The sequence below is a fragment of the Haliotis rufescens genome, unplaced genomic scaffold, assembly GCF_023055435.1.
Source record: "Haliotis rufescens isolate VD_foot unplaced genomic scaffold, xgHalRufe1.0.p SCAF_5, whole genome shotgun sequence".
NCBI classification, from domain to species: Eukaryota; Metazoa; Mollusca; class Gastropoda; order Lepetellida; family Haliotidae; genus Haliotis; species Haliotis rufescens.
The window spans coordinates 40,720,539-40,746,015 of NW_025964223.1; the positions used below are offsets into that span (position 1 = coordinate 40,720,539).

At 40.8% G+C, this 25,477-nt stretch overlaps 1 protein-coding gene across 2 annotated transcripts; it reads left to right on the forward strand.

The window, feature by feature from the left end:
* Positions 1 to 14,698: 14,698 nt before the first annotated feature.
* LOC124110289 (organic cation transporter protein-like) lies at positions 14,699 to 24,956 on the forward strand. Of its 2 annotated transcripts, none has more exons than XM_048384682.1 (11): positions 14,699 to 15,020; positions 15,574 to 15,724; positions 16,207 to 16,441; positions 17,021 to 17,124; positions 17,857 to 18,041; positions 18,305 to 18,473; positions 19,226 to 19,438; positions 20,828 to 21,054; positions 21,540 to 21,721; positions 22,141 to 22,292; positions 24,689 to 24,956. In XM_048384682.1, the coding sequence occupies exons 2-11, from the start codon at positions 15,582 to 15,584 to the stop codon at positions 24,732 to 24,734; spliced, it is 1,656 nt and encodes a 551-aa protein (XP_048240639.1). In that variant the 5' UTR covers positions 14,699 to 15,020; positions 15,574 to 15,581; the 3' UTR covers positions 24,735 to 24,956. The 2 variants fall into 2 exon arrangements, with proteins under 2 accessions (XP_048240639.1, XP_046325491.2); XM_046469535.2 differs by having other exon boundaries at positions 17,887 to 18,041.
* The last annotated feature ends 521 nt before the right edge of the window (positions 24,957 to 25,477 follow it).

Here is a 25,477-nt window from a genome sequence, read left to right on the forward strand (position 1 = left end):
AAATGTAACAAATCAGGCATGGCGCCTTCCACCATGTACTTTAACAAATGTAACAAATCAGGTATGGCGCCTTCCACCATGTACTTTAACAAATGTAACAAATCAGGCATGCCACCCTCCACCATGTACTTTAACAAATGTAACAAATCAGGCATGGCGCCTTCCACCATGTACTTTAACAAATGTAACAAATCAGGTATGGCGCCTTCCACCATGTACTTTAACAAATGTAACAAATCTGGCATGGCGCCTTCCACCATGTACTTTAACAAATGTAACAAATCAGGCATGCCGCCTTCCACCATGTACTTTTACAAATGTAACAAATCAGGCATGACGCCCTCCACCATGTACTTTTACAAATGTAACAAATCAGGCATGCCGCCTTCCACCATGTTCTTTAACAAATGTAACAAATCAGGCATGACGCCTTCCACCATGTACTTTAACAAATGTAACAAATCAGGCATGCCGCCTTCCACCATGTACTTTAACAAATTATACAAATCAGGCATGCCGCCCTCCACCATGTACTTTAAGAAATGTAAGAAATCAGGCATGGCGCCTTCCACTATGTACTTTAACAAATGTAACAAATCAGGTATCGCGCCTTCCACCATGTACTTTAACAAATGTAACAAATCAGGCATGGCGCCTTCCACCATGTACTTTAACAAATGTAACAAATCAGGTATGGCGCCTTCCACCATGTACTTTAACAAATGTAACAAATCAGGTATGGCGCCTTCCACCATGTACTTTAACAAATGTAACAAATCAGGCATGGCGCCTTCCACCATGTACTTTAACAAATGTAACAAATCAGGTATGGCGCCTTCCACCATGTACTTTAACAAATGTAACAAATCAGGCATGCCACCCTCCACCATGTACTTTAACAAATGTAACAAATCAGGCATGGCGCCTTCCACCATGTACTTTAACAAATGTAACAAATCAGGTATGGCGCCTTCCACCATGTACTTTAACAAATGTAACAAATCCGGCATGGCGCCCTCCACCATGTACTTTAACAAATGTAACAAATCAGGTATGGCGCCTTCCACCATGTACTTTAACAAATGTAACAAATCAGGCATGCCGCCTTCCACCATGTACTTTAACAAATGTAACAAATCAGGTATGGCGCCTTCCACCATGTACTTTAACAAATGTAACAAATCAGGCATGGCGCCTTCCACCATGTACTTTAACAAATGTAACAAATCAGGTATGGCGCCTTCCACCATGTACTTTAACAAATGTAACAAATCAGGCATGGCGCCCTCCACCATGTACTTTAACAAATGATACAAATCAGGCATGCCGCCCTCCACCATGTACTTTAACAAATGTAACAAATCAGGCATGGCGCCTTCCACCATGTACTTTAACAAATGTAACAAATCAGGCATGGCGCCCTCCACCATGTACTTTAACAAATGTAACAAATCAGGCATGACGCCCTCCACCATGTACTTTAATAAATGTAACAAATCAGGTATGGCGCCTTCCACCATGTACTTTAACAAATGTAACAAATCAGGCATGCCGCCCTCCACCATGTACTTTAACAAATGTAACAAATCAGGCATGCCGCCTTCCACCATGTACTTTTACAAATGTAACAAATCAGGCATGACGCCCTCCACCATGTACTTTAACAAATGTAACAAATCAGGCATGCCGCCTTCCACCATGTACTTTAACAAATGTAACAAATCAGGCATGACGCCCTCCACCATGTACTTTAACAAATGTAACAAAACAGGCATGGCGCCTTCCACCATGTACTTTAACAAATTATACAAATCAGGCATGCCGCCCTCCACCATGTACTTTAAGAAATGTAACAAATCAGGCATGGCGCCTTCCACCATGTACTTTAACAAATGTAACAAATCAGGTATCGCGCCTTCCACCATGTACTTTAACAAATGTAACAAATCAGGCATGGCGCCTTCCACCGTGTACTTTAACAAATGTAACAAATCAGGTATGGCGCCTTCCACTATGTACTTTAACAAATGTAACAAATCAGGCATGGCGCCTTCCACCATGTACTTTAACAAATGTAACAAATCAGGTATGGCGCCTTCCACCATGTACTATAACAAATGTAACAAATCAGGCATGGCGCCTTCCACCATGTACTTTAACAAATGTAACAAATCAGGTATGGCGCCTTCCACCATGTACTTTAACAAATGTAACAAATCAGGCATGCCACCCTCCACCATGTACTTTAACAAATGTAACAAATCAGGCATGGCGCCTTCCACCATGTACTTTAACAAATGTAACAAATCAGGCATGACGCCCTCCACCATGTACTTTAACAAATGTAACAAATCAGGCATGCCGCCTTCCACCATGTACTTTTACAAATGTAACAAATCAGGCATGACGCCTTCCACCATGTACTTTAACAAATGTAACAAATCAGGCATGCCGCCTTCCACCATGTTCTTTAACAAATGTAACAAATCAGGCATGACGCCCTCCACCATGTACTTTAACAAATGTAACAAAACAGGCATGCCGCCTTCCACCATGTACTTTAACAAATTATACAAATCAGGCATGCCGCCCTCCACCATGTACTTTAACAAATGTAACAAATCAGGCATGGCGCCTTCCACCATGTACTTTAACAAATGTAACAAATCAGGTATGGCGCCTCCCACCATGTACTTTAACAAATGTAACAAATCAGGCATGGCGCCCTCCACCATGTACTTTAACAAATGTAACAAATCAGGTATGGCGCCTTCCACCATGTACTTTAACAAATGTAACAAATCAGGCATGGCGCCCTCCACCATGTACTTTAACAAATGTAACAAATCAGGTATGGCGCCTTCCACCATGTACTTTAACAAATGTAACAAATCAGGCATGGCGCCTTCCACCATGTACTTTAACAAATGTAACAAATCAGGTATGGCGCCTTCCACCATGTACTTTAACAAATGTAACAAATCAGGCATGGCGCCCTCCACCATGTACTTTAACAAATGATACAAATCAGGCATGCCGCCCTCCACCATGTACTTTAACAAATGTAACAAATCAGGCATGGCGCCTTCCACCATGTACTTTAACAAATGTAACAAATCAGGCATGGCGCCCTCCACCATGTACTTTAACAAATGTAACAAATCAGGCATGCCACCCTCCACCATGTACTTTAATAAATGTAACAAATCAGGTATGGCGCCCTCCACCATGTACTTTAACAAATGTAACAAATCAGGTATGGCGCCCTCCACCATGTACCTTAACAAATGTAACAAATCAGGCATAGCGCCCTCCACCATGTACTTAACAAATGTAACAAATCAGGCGTGACGCCACCACCATGTACTTTAACAAATGTAAGAAATCAGGTATGCCGCCCTCCACCATGTACTTTAACAAATGTAACAAATCAGGCATGGCGCCCTCCACCATGTACTTTAACAAATGTAACAAATCCGGTATGGCGCCCTCCACCATGTACTTTAACAAATGTAACAAATCAGGCATGGTGCCTTCCACCATGCACTTTAACAAATGTAACAAATCAGGCCTGCCGCCCTCCACCATGTACTTTATCAAATGTAACAAATCAGGTACGACGCCTTCCACCATGTACTTTAACAAATGTAACAAATCAAGCATAGCGCCTTCCACCATGATTGTACTTTAACAAATGTAACAAATCAGGCATGCCGCCCTCCACCATGTACTTTAACAAATGTAACAAATCAGGCATGACGCCCTCCACCATGTACTTTAACAAATGTAACAAATCAGGTATGGCGCCCTCCACCATGTACTTTAACAAATGTAACAAATCAGGCATGGCGCCCTCCACCATGCACTTTAACAAATGTAACAAATCAGGCCTGCCGCCCTCCACCATGCACTTTAACAAATGTAAGAAATCAGGCATGCCGCCCTCCACCATGTACTTTAACAAATGTAACAAATCAGGTATGGCGCCTTCCACCATGATTGTACTTTAACAAATGTAACAAATCAGGCATGACGCCCTCCACCATGTACTTTAACATATGTAACAAATCAGGCATGCCGCCCTCCACCATGTCCTTTAACAAATGTAACAAATCAGGCATGGCGCCCTCCACCATTTACTTTAACAAATGTAACAAATCAGGCATGGCGCCTTCCACCATGTACTTTAACAAATGTAAGAAATCAGGCATGGCGCCCTCCACCATGTACTTTAACAAATGTAACAAATCAGGCATGGCGCCCTCCACCATGTACTTTAACAAATATAACAAATCAGGTATGGCGCCTTCCACCATGTACTTTAACAAATGTAAGAAATCAGGCCTGCCGCCCTCCACCATGTACCCTAACAAATATATCAAATGAGGTATGCCGCCTTCCTCCATGTACTTTAACAAATGTAACAAATCAGGCACGACGCCCTCCACCATGCACTTTAACAAATGTAACAAATCAGGCATGCCGCCTTCCACCATGCACCTTAAGAAAAGTAACAAATCAGGTATGACGCCTTCCACCATGTACTTTAACAAATGTAACAAATCAGGCATGGCGCCTTCCTCCATGTACTTTAACAAATGTTACAAATCAGGCATGGCGCCTTCCACCATGTACTTTATCAAATGTACATTATCAGGCATGGCGCCCTCCACCATGTACTTTAACAAATGTAACAAATCAGGCATGGCGCCTTCTCCATGTGCTTTAACAAATGTAACAAATCAGGCATGCCGCCTTCCACCATGTACTTTAACAAATGTAACAAATCAGGCATGGCGCCTTCCTCCATGTGCTTTAACAAATGTATCAAATCAGGCATGCCGCCCTCCACCATGTACTTTAACAAATGTAACAAATCAGGCATGGCGCCCTCCACCATGTACTTTAACAAATGTAACAAATCAGGTATGGCGCCTTCCACCATGTACTTTAACAAATGTAAGAAATCAGGCATGCCGCCCTCCACCATGTACTTTAACAAATGTAACAAATCAGGCATGGCGCCCTCCACCATGTACTTTAACAAATATAACAAATCAGGTATGGCGCCTTCCACCATGTACTTTAACAAATGTAACAAATCAGGCATGGCGCCTTACACCATGTACTTTAACAAATGTAACAAATCAGGCATGCCGCCCTCCATCATGTACTTTAACAAATGTAACAAATCAGGCATGGCGCCTTCCTCCATGTACTTTAACAAATGTAACAAATCAGGCATGGCGCCTTCCACCATGTACTTTCACAAATGTAACAAATCAGGCATGCCGCCCTCCACCATGTACCCTAACAAATGTAACAAATCAGGCATGGCGCCCTCCATCATATACTTTAACAAATGAAACAAATCAGGCATGGCGCCTTCCACCATGCACTTTAACAAATGTAACAAATCAGGCATGGCACCCTCCACCATGTACTTTAACATATGTAACAAATCAGGCATGCCGCCCTCCACCATGTACTTTAACAAATGTAACAAATCAGGCATGGCGCCCTCCACCATTTACTTTAACAAATGTAACAAATCAGGCATGGCGCCCTCCACCATGTACTTTAACAAATGTAACAAATCAGGTATGGCGCCCTCCACCATGTACCTTAACAAATGTAACAAATCAGGCATAGCGCCCTCCACCATGTACTTAACAAATGTAACAAATCAGGCGTGACGCCACCACCATGTACTTTAACAAATGTAAGAAATCAGGTATGCCGCCCTCCACCATGTACTTTAACAAATGTAACAAATCAGGCATGGCGCCCTCCACCATGTACTTTAACAAATGTAACAAATCAGGTATGGCGCCCTCCACCATGTACTTTAACAAATGTAACAAATCAGGCATGGCGCCTTCCACCATGCACTTTAACAAATGTAACAAATCAGGCCTGCCGCCCTCCACCATGTACTTTATCAAATGTAACAAATCAGGTACGACGCCTTCCACCATGTACTTTAACAAATGTAACAAATCAAGCATAGCGCCTTCCACCATGATTGTACTTTAACAAATGTAACAAATCAGGCATGCCGCCCTCCACCATGTACTTTAACAAATGTAACAAATCAGGCATGACGCCCTCCACCATGTACTTTAACAAATGTAACAAATCAGGTATGGCGCCCTCCACCATGTACTTTAACAAATGTAACAAATCAGGCATGGCGCCTTCCACCATGCACTTTAACAAATGTAACAAATCAGGCCTGCCGCCCTCCACCATGCACTTTAACAAATGTAAGAAATCAGGCATGCCGCCCTCCACCATGTACTTTAACAAATGTAACAAATCAGGTATGGCGCCTTCCACCATGATTGTACTTTAACAAATGTAACAAATCAGGCATGACGCCCTCCACCATGTACTTTAACAAATGTAACAAATCAGGTATGCCGCCTTCCACCATAATTGTACTTTAACAAATGTAGAAATCAGACATGACGCCCTCCACCATGCACTTTAACAAATGTAACAAATCAGGCATGCCACCCTCCACCATGTACTTTAACAAATGTAACAAATCAGGCATGCCGCCCTCCACCATGTACTTAAACAATTATATCAAATCAGGTATGGCGCCCTCCACCATGATTGTACTTTAACAAATATATCAAATCAGGTATGCCGCCTTCCTCCATGTACTTTAACAAATGTAACAAATCAGGCATGACGACCTCCACCATGCACTTTAACAAATGTAACAAATCAGGCATGCCGCCTTCCACCATGCACCTTAACAAATGTAACAAACCAGGCATGCCGCCCTCCACCATGTACTTTAACAAATGTAACAAATAAGGCATGACGACCTCCACCATGCACTTTAACAAATGTAACAAATCAGGCATGGCGCCTTCCTCCATGTACTTTAACAAATGTAACAAATCAGGCATGGCGCCTTCCTCCATGTACTTTAACAAATGTAACAAATCAGGCATGGCGCCTTCCACCATGTACTTTCACAAATGTAAGAAATCAGGCATGGCGCCCTCCACCATGTACCCTAACAAATGTAACAAATCAGGCATGACGACCTCCACCATGCACTTTAACAAATGTAACAAATCAGGCATGCCGCCCTCCACCATGTACTTTAACAAATGTAAATTATCAGGCATGGCGCCCTCCACCATGTACTTTAACAAATGTAACAAATCAGGCATGCCGCCTTCCACCATGTACTTTAACAAATGTAACAAATCAGGCATGGCGCCTTCCTCCATGTGCTTTAACAAATGTAACAAATCAGGCATGACGCCTTCCACCATGTACTTTAACAAATGTAACAAATCAGGCATGGCGCCTTCCTCCATGTGCTTTAACAAATGTAACAAATCAGGCATGCCGCCTTCCACCATGTACTTTAACAAATGTAACAAATCAGGCATGGCGCCTTCCACCATGTACTTTAACAAATGTAAGAAATCAGGCATGCCGCCCTCCACCATGTACTTTAACAAATGTAACAAATCAGGCATGGCGCCTTCCACTATGATTGTACTTTAACAAATGTAACAAATCAGACATGACGCCCTCCACCATGTACTTTAACAAATGTAACAAATCAGGTATGCCGCCCTCCACCATGTACTTTAACAAATGTAACAAATCAGGTATGCCGCCCTCCACCATGATTGTACTTTAACAAATGTACAAATCAGACATGACGCCCTCCACCATGCACTTTAACAAATGTAACAAATCAGGCATGGCGCCTTCCACCATGTACTTTAACAAATGTAAGAAATCAGGCCTGCCGCCCTCCACCATGTACCCTAACAAATATATCAAATGAGGTATGCCGCCTTCCTCCATGTACTTTAACAAATGTAACAAATCAGGCACGACGCCCTCCACCATGCACTTTAACAAATGTAACAAATCAGGCATGCCGCCTTCCACCATGCACCTTAAGAAAAGTAACAAATCAGGTATGACGCCTTCCACCATGTACTTTAACAAATGTAACAAATCAGGCATGGCGCCTTCCTCCATGTACTTTAACAAATGTTACAAATCAGGCATGGCGCCTTCCACCATGTACTTTATCAAATGTACATTATCAGGCATGGCGCCCTCCACCATGTACTTTAACAAATGTAACAAATCAGGCATGGCGCCTTCTCCATGTGCTTTAACAAATGTAACAAATCAGGCATGCCGCCTTCCACCATGTACTTTAACAAATGTAACAAATCAGGCATGGCGCCTTCCTCCATGTGCTTTAACAAATGTATCAAATCAGGCATGCCGCCCTCCACCATGTACTTTAACAAATGTAACAAATCAGGCATGGCGCCCTCCACCATGTACTTTAACAAATGTAACAAATCAGGTATGGCGCCTTCCACCATGTACTTTAACAAATGTAAGAAATCAGGCATGCCGCCCTCCACCATGTACTTTAACAAATGTAACAAATCAGGCATGGCGCCCTCCACCATGTACTTTAACAAATATAACAAATCAGGTATGGCGCCTTCCACCATGTACTTTAACAAATGTAACAAATCAGGCATGGCGCCTTACACCATGTACTTTAACAAATGTAACAAATCAGGCATGCCGCCCTCCATCATGTACTTTAACAAATGTAACAAATCAGGCATGGCGCCTTCCTCCATGTACTTTAACAAATGTAACAAATCAGGCATGGCGCCTTCCACCATGTACTTTCACAAATGTAACAAATCAGGCATGCCGCCCTCCACCATGTACCCTAACAAATGTAACAAATCAGGCATGGCGCCCTCCATCATATACTTTAACAAATGAAACAAATCAGGCATGGCGCCTTCCACCATGCACTTTAACAAATGTAACAAATCAGGCATGGCACCCTCCACCATGTACTTTAACATATGTAACAAATCAGGCATGCCGCCCTCCACCATGTACTTTAACAAATGTAACAAATCAGGCATGGCGCCCTCCACCATTTACTTTAACAAATGTAACAAATCAGGCATGGCGCCTTCCACCATGTACTTTAACAAATGTAAGAAATCAGGCATGCCGCCCTCCACCATGTACTTTAACAAATGTAACAAATCAGGCATGGCGCCCTCCACCATGTACTTTAACAAATATAACAAATCAGGTATGGCGCCTTCCACCATGTACTTTAACAAATGTAACAAATCAGGCATGCCGCCCTCCACCATGTACTTTAACAAATGTAACAAATCAGGCATGGCGCCTTCCACCATGTACTTTAACAAATGCAACAAACCAGGCATGGCGCCTTCGACCATGTACTTTAACAAATGATACAAATCAGGCATGGCGCCTTCCACCATGCACTTTAACAAAAGTAACAAATCAGGTATGGCGCCTTCCACCATGCACTTTAACAAATGTAACAAATCAGGCATGCCGCCCTCCACCATGTACTTTAACAAATGTAACAAATCAGGCATGGCGCCCTCCACCATGTACTTTAACAAATATAACAAATCAGGTATGGCGCCTTCCACCATGTACTTTAACAAATGTAACAAATCAGGCATGCCGCCCTCCACCATGTACTTTAACAAATGTAACAAATCAGGCATGGCGCCTTCCACCATGTACTTTAACAAATGCAACAAACCAGGCATGGCGCCTTCGACCATGTACTTTAACAAATGATACAAATCAGGCATGGCGCCTTCCACCATGCACTTTAACAAAAGTAACAAATCAGGTATGGCGCCTTCCACCATGCACTTTAACAAATGTAACAAATCAGGCATGCCGCCCTCCACCATGTACTTTAACAAATGTAACAAATCAGGTATGGCGCCTTCCACCATGTACTTTAACAAATGTAACAAATCAGGCATGCCGCCCTCCACCATGTACTTTAACAAATGTAACAAATCAGGCATGGCGCCTTCCACCATGTACTTTAACAAATGCAACAAACCAGGCATGGCGCCTTCGACCATGTACTTTAACAAATGATACAAATCAGGCATGGCGCCTTCCACCATGCACTTTAACAAAAGTAACAAATCAGGTATGGCGCCTTCCACCATGCACTTTAACAAATGTAACAAATCAGGCATGCCGCCCTCCACCATGTACTTTAACAAATGTAACAAATCAGGTATGGCGCCTTCCACCATGTACTTTAACAAATGTAACAAATCAGGCATGCCGCCCTCCACCATGTACTTTAACAAATGTAACAAATCAGGCATGCCGCCCTCCACCATGTACTTTAACAAATGTAACAAATAAGGGATGGCGCCTTCCACCATGTACTTTAAGAAATCAGGCATGGCGCCTGGAGCCTAGCAATAAGGTACACATGCTCTGTGATAGGACATGCCGTATGCCAATTGCCTAACCTACAATAGATCATGTTCGGTAGATATATGTACACATGTACAATGAAGAAATACAATTCACAGCAATGTGCAATGAGCACATTTTAGTCACAGCCTTTGGGTACAGAAGCTCATAAATAATCCATTAACGGAACAGTGCTGGAACAAAAACACTTATATTCCCATTTAGCAGTTGTTGATATATGCACATTTACGATATGCATAAATATATATGGAAATAGCGATAAGTGTTTGCTTTGAATATAGTGTGTATAACCGTTCCACAAGCTATTCTGCTGAATCAGTGAACATTTATTCTGAAACAGTTGATAAAAGCGCGTGCAAAAAAACTTTTATCGTTAGCATTAGTAACTGTACTAGTCATAGGGGAAATTTCAACTGGTACAGTACAATTGGGTCACAGTAGATGTAGACATAAGTCCTATCACAGAGCATGTGTACCTTATTGCACGGCTCCAGGCGTCATGATCGTGTGTTTGATTCGTAGATTCACCCTTATAAAGACTCAACGTCCGTGTTGGCCTTCCATTTGAAACCCATCATAACACACTATAGCAACCTATGCTTGTGGTAAGAGGCGACTATATGGATCGGATGGTCAGGCTCGGTGACTGGTGGATTGCATGTCATCGTATCCCATCTTTGTGGATCGATGCGCTTGATGCCAATCCATGGATTGTCTGGTTCACAGACCGCCGTTATATGGCTGGCACATTGCAGAGTGCGGCGTTGAGCAACACAACAAACAAACCAAATACTGTGAAATATACAATAAATGCAGACATTGCCAAGTGGTATGTGGGATGATGATTGTTAGTTGCATGTCCATGTCCATGTCCATGTCCATGTCCTTACTTTTTTTAGTATAAACTTCCCAGCATGACCCCTACATAAACCTCACTGTATAGAGAGCTCCGCTGTGAGGAGCTCGTTTACAGGTTCGTTTACAGCTGTCATTTCCAGAGATGACTACCTGGTTTGAGGCTTTTCTTTGCGTCCCTTGGGCACGCCAGAAAACTGTAGTTGGGGGTTCGAAACCCGCTTCGCCCCGGTTATGTTTCTCTGGGTTTGTCAGCATTATACCCGTGCTCGTGGGTTTCGCCGAAGTGGTAAACGTCTGATATCTGCATCACTTCGAGCTTTCCTCTCACTCTAAGCTGACACGCCGTATTGTAACTAGAATACTGTTGAAAGCCGCGTTAAACCCAACTCACTCACTCACCTGCATGTATCTGCTTGCCCAACATAAGATTGTATTTAACACTAGTATTAGAGCATTCACAAGGTATAATTATTATTTGACAGTGCAAGATAAAACCGAGCTACAGCACATTAAATAGTTCTATGATATTAAGTAAGATTGGATAATCGCAACTAGTATTTAATAGCCTGGCGACACAACAGCGAATCAGAAATATTACAAAATATTTATCTTTGATGTTTGTATTTTTTATATGCTAAAATGGCATTTGATTTTGATTTGAAAATGGAATGAATCTGGGAATCTTCAAGATATGTTCTGGATCCAATGACAGTGCCACTAGCAACTGTGTCACCATCCTTGGACCAATCTGTAAATATATATTTGTAAATATCAAATCTTCTTTTTAACTGATATAGTTCTTGTTGACATTGTAGCTGATTTGTTTCAGATTTCTTTAAGGATGTCAGATCCCCCTGTCTCTATACCAGTTGCCATTGAAGAGAAGACAAAACTAGAAAAAGAATAGACAAAAAGATCACGCCTGCAAAAGTAACCTTAAACTGCTAGATTCTACCCACCATCAAGGTCTAAGACTTTCTCTTGGGTCTTTCAGAACATCTATTGACAGTTTGAATTGTGAGCTCGATCAGCCATTTCTTACAAAACAACGTATCCTATTATCAATTCATCACAAAAATAATATTCTAAAGACTCCATGCTGGCCGTAAATGGTGACTATCCTTGTCGTAAGAGACGACTAACGGGATTGGGTGGTCAGGCTCGCTGACTTGATTGATGCATGTCATCGATCCCAATGGCGTGTATCGATGATCATGATATTAATCACTGGATTGTCTGGTCCAGACTCGATTATTTACAGACCGCCGTCATATAGCTGGAATATTGCTGAGTGCGTCGTTAAACAACAAACCAACCAACCAACCAAGCCTGCATACAGCTGGTTGTTCCTATTGATTAGGAAAATATATCTCCTTGACTCGAGAACGCTGTCATGTCAAGATATGGGACTATTTTGCCGGTATTGGTGCCCCTTATTAAAACTACATGTATCTGAAGTATGCGCAGTTTAATCAAAGCAAATAACAATTGCAAGCGGTGTCATGTACAGAGAACCTTTTATGATAATGACTGAGTCAGTCAGTCAGTCAGTTTGTAGTAATTTCGCTTTGAATTTCAGTTATGTCAAGGTTTGTGTTGTCCAACATATTGTTTCCGCAACCGGAAGTCGGCAAAACTTTCTTTTTAAGGTAAAAAGAGGAAAACGACTTTCTACTTTAAAATTATAATCTTTGCTTTTTAATCAGGCCGATGTTGCAGTATGCATGTATTTTTCCAAACCAAAGGTAATAACAAAATCTAGAAATTAATGGTTGTGTGTGTCATGGTTTCATGAGATCCGGGTTGGAACCGGTCTTCAGCAACCCATACTTATTATAAAGGCGACTAACAGGATTGGTTGGTCAGGCTTGCTGCCATGGCTCATGCAAGTCATCGTTCCCCAACTGCGTAGATCGATGCCTATTATGCCAATCACTTGAATGTCTGGTCCAGAATCGATTATTTACAGATCGCCGTCATGATCATATAGCTTGAATATTGCTGATAGTGGCGTTAAACAAACAAAATCATTCTTGGTTCATACAAACACAAATTGGCGTTAGAACCCACAGAACAGTAAATAAATAGTGAACACCTGGGTGATCATAGAAAGCAATACGCATTGGGGGATTGCCGATTCAATGTATAGGTCTCCACCAATCGATGCGTGTTGTCAGAGAAGTCTAAATGTATCGGATGGTTAGCTCGGTAGATTGCGCGTCGTCACACCCCGACGACATGAAACGTTGGCCAAATCAAGTGTTGATGAATCGGGTTCTGCCTCGGTTATTTACAGGGCGTCCTCATAAAGTTTGAATATCTGTTCCTAAGGTGAACATCGACAAACAAGACCTAAATGATGACCATGATGATTGTCATTCCTCAACTCTGTTCGCCATTCGGGGCGGCCGGGTAGCCTATAGCTAGTGGTTAAAGCGTTCGCTCGTCACGCCGAAGACCCGACATGGGTACAATGTGTGAAACCCATTTCTGGTGTCCCCCGCTGTGATATTGCTGGAATATTGCCAAAAGCGGCGTAAAACTATACTCACTTACGCACTGTTCGCCATACAAATGTATCCCTTCCTCGTCACGTACAGGACCGTTATAATCAACATGAAATGCATCAAACGTGTGGTTAACCCTGAAAGATAGCTTGTAATGTCATGATTGAGGAGCACCACCTGTAATGGCGTGAGCAAGACGTGTCGGCAGGTATGAGAGTTAATATTGAAGTTCATTAACTCCAACATAGACTTACATACCCAGCCTGTAGGGTCAGGACCTGAACTACAACACGGATTTAAGATATGTGGGGGTTTATGATCTCGCCAGGTCCAGATGTTGCTGATAACTGGAGTTTTGCTACTATTGAGTGGAAATGTTAAATGATGTGGATGAGTTAAACTATGAATATGATGTTGTTCATATTTCGTATTTCCAGAACGTCCAAAGACAGTATTATGAATAGCCAAAGAAAACAGTTACTCCATCTGTGTGTAAATATGAACATGCGTGTAATAAATGGTAGATGAGGATCAGACGTAGAGGGGGATTTTACGTTTATTGGCAGCCAAGGTAATAGTGGTGTAAATTATTGTATTGTGCCCTCTTCTATGTATGAATGCTTTAGAAACGTTAAAATAGTAACTGGAACAGAATCTGATTCTCCCGTGATATCCCTGCGCATTTCACAGCATAGATAGATTTCGGTGGGACCAAGCACGTAAGAATTTATATTCTGCTGTAGAAATGTCACAAGATCTATTTAAAAAAAAGGCTTTATATCAATTATAACCTACATCAACACCAGCCACAGTGGTTTGATGGGTAATGCGAGACAAGGTTTAACATTACGAATGATAGCGAACATTGCAGTGAGTATTCAAACGCCAATAAAACTTTTTAAAGCAACCTGTGAAAGATAAGTCTGTTTCTGAAGAAGTTGTAAAAGCTACAAAAAGTAAAGTTTGTAACTTATTTTGGAAAACAATTAAGAACTATTGCTGTAGATATGAGTTACTGCTGATGATTGGCATGCCAAATTCAGAGAACTTTTAAATCTGAAAAAAAATCAAATCACTAATTTGATAAAGATTTAGATTTTCTAGAAAACCATTCTAAAATAGACTATCATAACTGAAGAAACTGCGATGAACTGGTCAGTGGGGAAATATCAGGACATGAAATAGAAATGATCAACACACTCGCTAAAAAAATATTTATGGCTGTAACGTGCTTAAAATATGTCACTGTCACCTGACTACATAGACTGAATGAAGGCCTGGCGTTGAAGGAGGATACGCTTTTACAGCTAACGAAATATCCTATTTGTGAGTACATATAATTTCTTGATGAATGTTTTCGTTCAGCATTTCTTTGTGTGGACACCCTTTTATGTTTGAAAGGTCAATACTAAATTTACCACTTGTACTGTCGACAACTGACGGAGCACATAGTTTGAGCGGAAAAAACAAGAATAAAGAGGTAGGGTATGTGTGCATCAAAAGTTTATTGCAGTACATACTTACTATTTGCTACAAAAGCATCGTTTGTTATATTACATTGCTGTCTCCATCTATTTTATCATTAACCTCCCACATCATTACAATCAAAATGAGTCTGAAATGGTGGAACGGTAGCTGTTAGCGTCTGATCGGACTAACAAGTAACTGTTTATCAGGTTTACAGTGTGTTTTGTCGCTGTTTAAAACAGCATCAACAATATTCAGCATTATTCACGTCAGTGAGCTCAGCTACGAGTGGGGTTGTGCATGTACATGGAAAGCACGTTTTGACCACTGGCTCATCTGTAGTTCCCGCGAAGAGCACACGTCTAATATATGTTATAGTAAAAACAAAATATGCTCATAAGCCTTCTTTCAGATTTCAAGATGAAGTTTGAAGACATCGTGACTCTCCTGGGTGACTTTGGCCCCTACCAGAAGAGGCTTTACTTTCTGCTATGTATCCCAATGATATCATCCGGTGTGCAGATAATGATGACTGTCTTCACACTAGGTGTACCAGACCACAGGTACATACAACTTCATACACTTGGTTAATGTATCCGTTGACCCAACAGTTCACAAATTATACCTTTAAAAAAATCTTTTTTTCTTACCACTGACCACTACAAAACAGGACTAAAGTAAAACTTTACATTTTAATTCCAAAGAATTATTTTTCTCATATATTCTTTGTTTATGTTTCCCAGACTATTAATATGTTATCGGGCTCATTTAAAAAAGATACATATTATCATGATTTGTAGAAATCACGCATCACCAACTACCAAAACAGAGATTCCAATATGTGGTGGACGTGTTGACCGTCACGCAACGTGGACGGTCGTAACACTTGTTGTTCCTATAGACTACGGGCAAATGCAGGCATTGGTGGAGGGTAAAACTAAATATATATATATATTCATTTAGTCTTTATAGCAGCGTTGACGATCTTCACACAGGTTGTCCCATTTTGAAAGTCCCCACTGAAGTTACATTTGATTCTGTGTAGATGTGCTCTCCCGGACTGGTATAATGACACATACGCCATTCAGGGAGAACAACATGCACGTGCCATCAACGCAGCCATTCCTCTATCCAATGAAGGGACACAGCTCTACTCTTCTTGTTTCATTAACAATGTCATCAATGACACGAATGGAGATGCGTTTTACACAAATACTTCGCGAAAATGTGAAAAATGGGTCTATTCCACGGATATGTTTAGTTCAACTATTGTAACAAAGGTTTGTCTTGAATGTTTCCATATTTTAAAGAGGTCACTTACGTAAAACCATCCCTTTTGTGATTCCGACAAAGAATGGGTCTAAAGTTACCTTTGAATTAGGCCACGAACAAACCAAACAAAGCGTAAAGCCAAGGAAGTGAATCGGGAACTCCGTGACTGATAAGATCACGAGTACCCTATGATCGAAAGCAAGTGCCGCATAAAGTGATAATCGGCTGCTCAGTTTTATCAGCTGTTTGACTGTCAACGCAACCCATCAGCGCGGATCCTTGCAGACGCTTTCAATCACTGGTCCAGACACTATTATGTAAATGCCGCCTCTGAACGTAGCTGGATGTATTGTTTGATGTTTTAGAGAAAACAGCTTTATTTGAATCATGAAAATACAAGCTGGGGACAAGTGATACTTGTGCAAATATTTATATATATTTATTAATATTTTATCTTCCTTTAATGTGTTATTCCGGTAATGTTCAGCACACAGGTAATGATAAGTTAGAACCTATAACATGCTTTATCTTTTCAAAGCACCATTTTATCGTTCATAATTTTATCGTTTTGCTCTAACATTTTTCAGTTTGGATGGGTATGTGACTTGCAGCTGACGAAGACTCATGCCCAGACGCTATTGATGCTGGGACTTTTGGTTGGAAGTGTGTTGTTGTTGCCCCCGGCAGATTTGTAAGTCCCTTGTTAGTCAAAGAAAACAGTTCGACCATGAAATCGGAAAATACTTTGATATCAATCACAACTTCTGCTTAAAACAGATGATCTGATCGTCACGGAAGCTGATATGTGTTGAAAAGTATTTCGTTCTCAATCATTATAGGTAGGTACTTACTCAATTTTTTTTTATCAAACGTAGGTTGTAATAATATAACTGACAAAAACCCTTTCCATAATCATAAGAAAGCCGTTGAAAGATTCCATCTGTATCATAAGCATGTGTTTATCAATCAGTACGAAAGAGTGACGATACCACGATGAGCATATGCTACCCCACCGGTTGCACCCGTCTAAACACATGCAAAAGGTAATGGAATCCCCCATCAATATCTAATAATCATCTTCTGTAGGGTTTTCGGATAAGAATTGCTCCCAAGTTACCAACACTATATGCATGTTGGACGATGCATCAGTCGGGTATGAGGCTTGGTGATTTGTTGACAGCGAATATATCTTACCCACAGATGACATCCGTCACACAAATAGATACATCGTTAGAAATTGACCGAGGGAGGTATCAGGTTACAGTGTCAAAAGAGGGCTTCAAAGTTGATGTTTCTCTATACATGATTGTGAAGTCATAGTGGTGTGGAGTATAGTACTAAATCTTGCAAGGTTCACTATGTTTAGTAGGTGTCCAGTTTATGTTACACACAAAGCGTGTCACATACTCACAACATTTTGCAGACCCGCCTATGGTCTATGTCTTATCTGCAGCATCGGAAGGAAGAAGATGTTCATGGTGTCAGTCATCCTGCATATTGTGACAGCCATCTCGACAGCCTTTGTCCCCAGCTTCCCAATCCTCGGTCTCCTCTACTGCATCAACGGGATGTCCGGCATGGCCATCTGGGGCAACGCCTTTGTCGTAGGTGGGAACTCCTAATCCACTTAAAGATACCATGCTTGACACTAACTGAACCGGCTAAAAATGCACTCTCAATTATGCGTTAGATATATAGCAGATAAAAATAGATATCGTCGGATCTAATCGTTCTGTGTGGCCTGTCTCAAAGCATGCCATCTGATTCCGACGAGGTTGTTTATCTAGAATATGGTTGAATGCGATGTAAAACAACATTTATTTACCCGCTCAATTAAATGTATCTAGCGAATGATTGGTGCTTTATTTCAGGTGTGGAGTTAGTCGGTCCTTCAAAGCGAGTATTGACGGGCATCGTATGTGAGATACTTTGGACAAGCGGTTCATTCATAACAGCAACACTTGCATACTTTGTGCGAGATTGGCAACGCCTGCAGCTGATTCTGTCTGTGCCAACGGTTCTGTTTGTGGCATATTACTGGTAAGCCTTTTGTATGTAAAGTGTTCGGATGGACGTTATCAGTTATGACGCTTTCACCTCTGATACGCGTGACGATTGCAACCACATATTTTCATAATGTCCCTATGCACGCTCGTGACACTGCAAGCCTTGCGGGGATCTCATAGATCAACCATATATGAGTGCCCATTTTATCCAAAAAGAGTAAATCCAAATTGATTTCACCGCCTGATATCGGTATCCAAACACACCACTGCTAAAATTGATCTCAATATCATTTCATCGTACCGAAATTTTCTATCCCATCCACCTAGAAAGATAGGAAATCAAGGGATTCAGAACTGTGGATTCCTTGGTTCGTGGTGTCATGTAACCCATGTAACCCTAAGAGGCGACGAGATTGGATTGGGTGGTCATGCTCGGTTACTTGGTTACTGCGACATATAATATCCAGAACAAAAAACAAACAACAGAATTAATAAGTTAAATATTCCCCATTGACAGGTGTCATCAGAAATATTATCTTACTCTCACTTAAAATGGTCAAACAAATAAAAAGCATATCAACCAAATATGATGTATCCAATATAACAACGAAATTGAGCAGATGCTACACATTTAAAGTAAGTCACCTTTCATTGTAGTTCTTATATATGCAGCCTAACTATGTTTTACTTTGTTGATTCTGTGATATTTACCATACTGTTTTACTATTCTGCTGTCGTTGTTAACCCACTTACTCAATACAGAGCTACTTACAAATGTCATTTAAGGTTGATGCCGGAGTCTCCACGCTGGCTGATCAGTAAGAAGAAGTATGAGGAAGCTGACAGGATATTGCATCATGCTGCCAAGGTCAACAAGAAGTCCTTACCCTTTGACGTATTCAGTGAAGACATGCTAGAGCAGAAGACGGAGGAACCGCTATGGCGGATATTTGCATATCCGAATTTGGCTATACGGAGCCTGGTGGTGATATTCAACTGGTAGGGATCAACAACACATTTTATATCTTCATATGCATTTTGGTATTATCGAAATGTATCAATAACGTTTTCACAACCTTAAACAGTATTACAATATCACAACGTTGAAAAGTTCCAAACGTGTATGTTATATATTGTACTTGATTGACTAGTTACCAGGGAAGCAATCATTGGGGTATATCCCTGCCACTTCGGTTATAGGTGTCATTTGAAACATCCAGGCTTGAGTTATAATCATGATCAGCTGTTGCCAACAAGTGATAATCAAAGCCATGGTGTGTTTGGGAAGTTGAGGAGTATGATACTAGTAAATATATGGATGATGGCCTACACCGTTTTCATGATGGACCACACCGTCCTCCACATTCGTTCGAAGGCTTCTCGTTTATCATATTTTAAACGATTCGTTCTGCAATTGATAATTTCTTGGCACGCAAAACCTAGGTTACAATAGTTCACCACCGTCACGACGTCTGCATTCTGAAAAAAATGTCTGTCCATTAATTTTTGGTAAAACCCACCACGATTCAGCAAGCATTCGTTGATACGAAGTGATGTGCTCCTAATGAACGTTCAATGGTCATTTGGGGTATCCTGTATCACGTACACGTTTCTCGAAGCGCATGACCTAGGTTCTTGTCGCCTGGCCTAGAGAGAATGACGACGTAGGCGTCTTCCGATGTTGTCCCACACGTGCCTAGTGGATGGAGATGGGGTTCAGTGCTGGTTATGGTACTGTGCTGATGGTATGCAGTGACAGTCCAACTACTTGAGCTCGTGCATTGTAATGTTCTCACGGGTAGTACAGATCCATCCATGGACAATGTGAAATAGCGTCGTAGTGACACAACTACATACCATCCCTGAACCGACCACCAATTTGTCATGCCGGTCACCACACAAGACCACGCCAATAAGGAGAGTGTGCATGTGGATTTAATCCTGGATGAAGTTGTAGTTCTAGCTTGTGTTTAAACAGTTGTGTGAATCACTTCCGTCACAACGACTTAAAGTGTTGTTCCCAAATGTTGCACATGCTGTGAAGGATTTTTATTGGACCGTTAGTTATGACTAAATGAGCAAATACCAAGTGGTCTTATTTCTAGATAACGGCCCAGTCGTTTATGAAGAAAAAAGTACTCTACATAATTATCGATATCCCATACTTAAACATACTTTTTAAACAAACCGGATAAGTATCTCTAGAATAATTCACTTTTAATGTCCTGAAGCCATGTCAAAGAATTTGAAACTAAGCTAATTACGTTACGCTTCTTTAATATTGTCCAAATATTTAAAAGTATATCATGCTCTAATCTAGGATTTTGTACTTTCTTGCACCATATATAAACAACTTGAAACACTTTACACCATCGTCTAATCCCCCAGGTTCGTTGTTAGTATTGGTTTCTATGGCCTCGGGCTGAACGTTGCCAATCTTGGCGGAAGTGTCTACACGAATTTCTTCATTTCATCCGTGGCTGAGATGGTCGGCCATGTTGCGAGCCTTCTTCTCCTCGACCGCATTGGAAGGAAATCTTTTCTCTGCACCACCATGATCCTGGGCGGGGTGTGCTGCACAGCGACCATTCTACCTGTGCTCTATGGCGATGTGTGTAAGGCATAATTATCTTGATATGTTGATGTATTTAGCTTTTCTTATTTACCATGCAATAATCTCCGCCTAGATGATTCTGGTTGATCACATCTTCCCGAGGCAAGGGAGTTAAGTATTTTGTTGTTCTTCGTTAGGTAAGACCCACTTTATTGCAAAAGAGATCTTGATTATCGATCAGATTGTCCTGACTTGGCATCCCCAGTTTGCCTGAAGCAAATGCAAGTGATGTGAGAGGTGGAATCTTATTAGTCAATAGGAGGACTATAGGGACACCGATGGCGCTTCGAACGAGCCACGAAATTCCAATCTTGCTCACTGACGGACTGGCTGGCTGACTGACTGACAATCACTTACTCATGGTAAGCAATTGACCTCCAGGTTGGAAGTTTACAAATAATTGATCAAACACATATTGGCCAGTTAGAGTTATCTGAACAAATATAGACTTTACCTCAAATGATGTATATACTATGTTCTCCCCAGCTCTCAACTGGCTGACCATTGCCTTAGCATTGACTGGTCGGGGTTTCGCTGTGGCCAGCTTCGACGTCATCTGGTTGTACTCTTCAGAACTCTTCCCCACTGTCATCAGAAACTCGGCTCTGGCAGCTGCTAACATATTCGGGAGGGTTGGAGGAACTATATCGCCTTACATAGCTAACCTCGTATGTTTTTGTTTTTTTACAATGACGTCTCTTTATTATTTTTCACAAAAATATAAACAATATTTATTATGTGGACATAAAGGTTCCACAGATTGAAAAGGGATTGTTCACCGAATAACAAATTCATTATTAAACAATGTAAAGTGACAGGCAAAAGAAAGTATACAATTGAAAATTGGATTTGACGAAAAAGTGACAGACGTAAAAAAAAACGAAAAAACATATCTTGTTTATATTGGCCACCATCAAGCATGGGTGTATGCTTTCTTTTGCCCAGTAGAGACAACATAGTGTAAACATGATTTCGGGAACTTAAGAAAGAAAAGGTAATCATGTCTGTAAGGCCATTTCACGGAAATTGAGATGCATATCATGTCACAATAACAGCTGTCCACATGACAAAATCTGTTATTAAACAGGCTCTGGTGATATCAGGAGACTTTGGTCGGGCTCTTCCTCTTCTAATCTTCGGTACGTCCATGGTATTGGCTGGATTGGCAGCTCTGGCTTTGCCTGAAACTCGGAAAGCTCCACTCCCAGATACTATTGATGATGCCCGGCAGATGAAAAGGTATTTGTAAGCAAGACATTTCAGACCATTTGAAAAGTTGATTTTATTTATGCTTTGCACACATGATATGGGTAAACGTTTTGGTTTTGAGTTGACTTTTGGTTTTGGCTGGAATGATGCAGTTGAACTTTAGCAGCGGCATAAAACATATTAAATAATAATAGTGTGACAACCTACATTAACATCCAAGTATATGTTGGAAGACTCTAAAGACATTCACGTTCCCACGAAAAGAGTGGCAAGGGCCTTCCCACACAAAACAGTATGACGGCCGATAAATACCTACTCAAACATTGTAACATAAGAGTATGTACTGGTTAGAAAGTATTGTCGAACGAGGATAACGTTACTTATTATTTGTCTCAGATCACAGTGTATGTATACATTGATAAATGGAACTATTTATTGAATCATCAACAAAGAGGATCAGATCCTGATGTTAATTTTCCCTGATTTCTAAATCTGAGATTTCGATGAAACATTTAGTGCAGGATATTGTGGATGGAAACCTCTAGACTGAACAAGGCAATCCTTTCACTTCCAGATTGGCTAGATGGCCAAAGTGTCAACCAAAGTTCGAAAAGCTACCCGCTTAGATCACGACTCAATGACAGACAAATAAAGACAGATAAATCTTTACTCCAAATCAAGTTTTGAGCGCAGCATAAATATTATCCAAGACCGAGAATTACACACTTCGAACAGTGTTTATCTGCCAATGGTGAAAAAAAAGCTTAAGCACGATGACCTTGGTCAGGCAACACATGATGAAAATGATTTGAATATTGATTGTGAAAGTTAAGATTGAAACTCGTAAAGGTTTGTTCGACAACTCTAGAACAATTCCGTCCGGTATTGTCATTAAAAAGCAACATATCTCGCCTCAATGCCTACAATGGTTCTCAAAACGAGGCTCCCAAGAGATGATTCATGTCGACGACACTGAATGGTACATGTACATCACAAAGCGCGTTGGTGTAAATGTTATTGGCGACATAATGAAAGAAATATCTTACAACTCCTTCGTCAAGAAAGTCAAAACAAACTAATGACTTCTTGCAACGGCCGTCACTTTGCACTTAAACGCAGGTACTGAAAAAATGCGAGATTTGTAACACAGCAGATCACAAAACTGATGAGTCCCAGAAGTCGTATTTGACTCACTACCAGAGCTCGGCTCAGAAACGACACTTTTAAAGCATTCTTCAGGGACGACTGCAGCTGGCTAACGACCGTACTTTTATACCTGTCCAATCTAGAACTAGCCTGCCACTGTCCACTGCTCAAGGAAATAACTTCCAGTTACCCCTCTGCTAATTCCCATGGTCTCTTTCACATCTGCCATTCTAATAAAACAGTAAACAACGTTTACCATCCCAGTTAAGCTGCATGCCTGAAAAGATCGCACATGTTTGACGTCACTCGTTTCTGTCACTACATCAAAGGATAGGGGTCATACAATCTGTATGCCTTGTCTTAATTTGATTATCGGCATCTTGAAAAGACACATGACTAAAATTACAAATAAGAAAAAGAACTGTGATAAAGAATTTAATTCATTATGTTCTTTTAAAAAAAACCCAACAAATTCTGACAAATGGGCGTGAAACTGTGAGTACCTCGTGTATCATGCATGTTGCCAAAGATAAGCACGAGGAAACGTTTTGCTGAAGACAGTTCAGTAAAAGAACACTATCCCCCTTCCCTGAAATTAGCTGTAGGTAATATAAAAAAGGGGGCGTTTTGTAGTTTAGCAGTGGGCATAACTACATAAGTTAAGGGTCTATCGTAGTAGTCATACCGTCATTGCCAGCTTCCGTTTTCTATATTAAAGAAATAGGTCATACAACAATAACACATTTATGAACTCCATACATTTTACAAACTCGGCGGGATGCGAACCTGCAACCTATTAGTTTATTCTCTTACGCGCTGCCATCTGTGCTACGGAGATGTCAGTTTTACTAGATTAATAAACTTAGCATGGTAATTTGTACATCTTAATGTTGATGTTGTACCAAGTTCGTTGTAAATCCTGGTGGTATATGTGTTTTGCAAGTGCCCCCTAATCTGACTTTGCATATTTGGATAATATGAATGTTGTATTTAGGTGGTGTTCAGGCCATGGGACTAAAGCTTATTTCATGTGTATTGACCCCAGACATTTCCTGTATATGTTAACGTTCTAAACACATTAGAGTGTGTGTGCAGGGAAATAACGAAGTACGATTGCATACTGTGTAAGCTAATTCCTTTTAATTACCTACTGATGTATCATCCATGTCCAACAGGCTTACCCTTTATATTTGCACGTGCATTTGGAAAGCATGTATACTTGCAATAATGCATCGTGCCCACATATCGTCAAGTCAAAGCAGTTGTTTTTCTTGTTTCAGAAGGAGCCGACATCCTGACAATTCACGGAGTGTCTACCTACTCTAAAAAATAGATGGACGCCTAATTATGGATAAAGATTTGCCCAAGCCCATAGTATGTCTCTATACAGTCGAACCAAGTTGTGTCAAACTCGTCCTTGAATATCGAGTTATCCTTGGTACAAGAAAAAGCGAATTTTATAATGTTATGAGAGATTATTACTTGTAATCTCGTCATCTTTGATATCATACCACGTTTACTACAACCATAATGTAACAACTCATAAAATACATGTGTAATGTAATAAAAAAATATTCAACTGTTTGTAACATTCAACATATCATTCAATTTGCACTGATAAACAATTCATTATCACGTCGTAACAGCTTCAAACAGATCGCATAAAGAAAAAGCTATAAATAGGTGGAAAAATAATATCAACAACGAGCAACGAGTACGGATTCGTTTACAATTGAAATGTCTGACACGACAGTCCATATCATTTAGTATCCAAATAGCAGTATACAAATATCCTGATGACAGGTTGTTAAATTAAAACATAAGTATCACCATCCTATTCTATCACACGGATACATGAGACGACATATTCAATAACTCAATGTGAGTTGCAGTATGAATCAGTATAAAACATACAATCATGGTGACTTGATACCTGACGTCTCCCTGTGATGTTTTTAACTATACTACATCTAAGACATGTTTCTGGGTAAAGCTTCGTTTCACAACGGGCAGGACTATACCAACTATTTAAGAGGTGAGGTGGGGTGAAATTGGGTTTAACGTCGCGT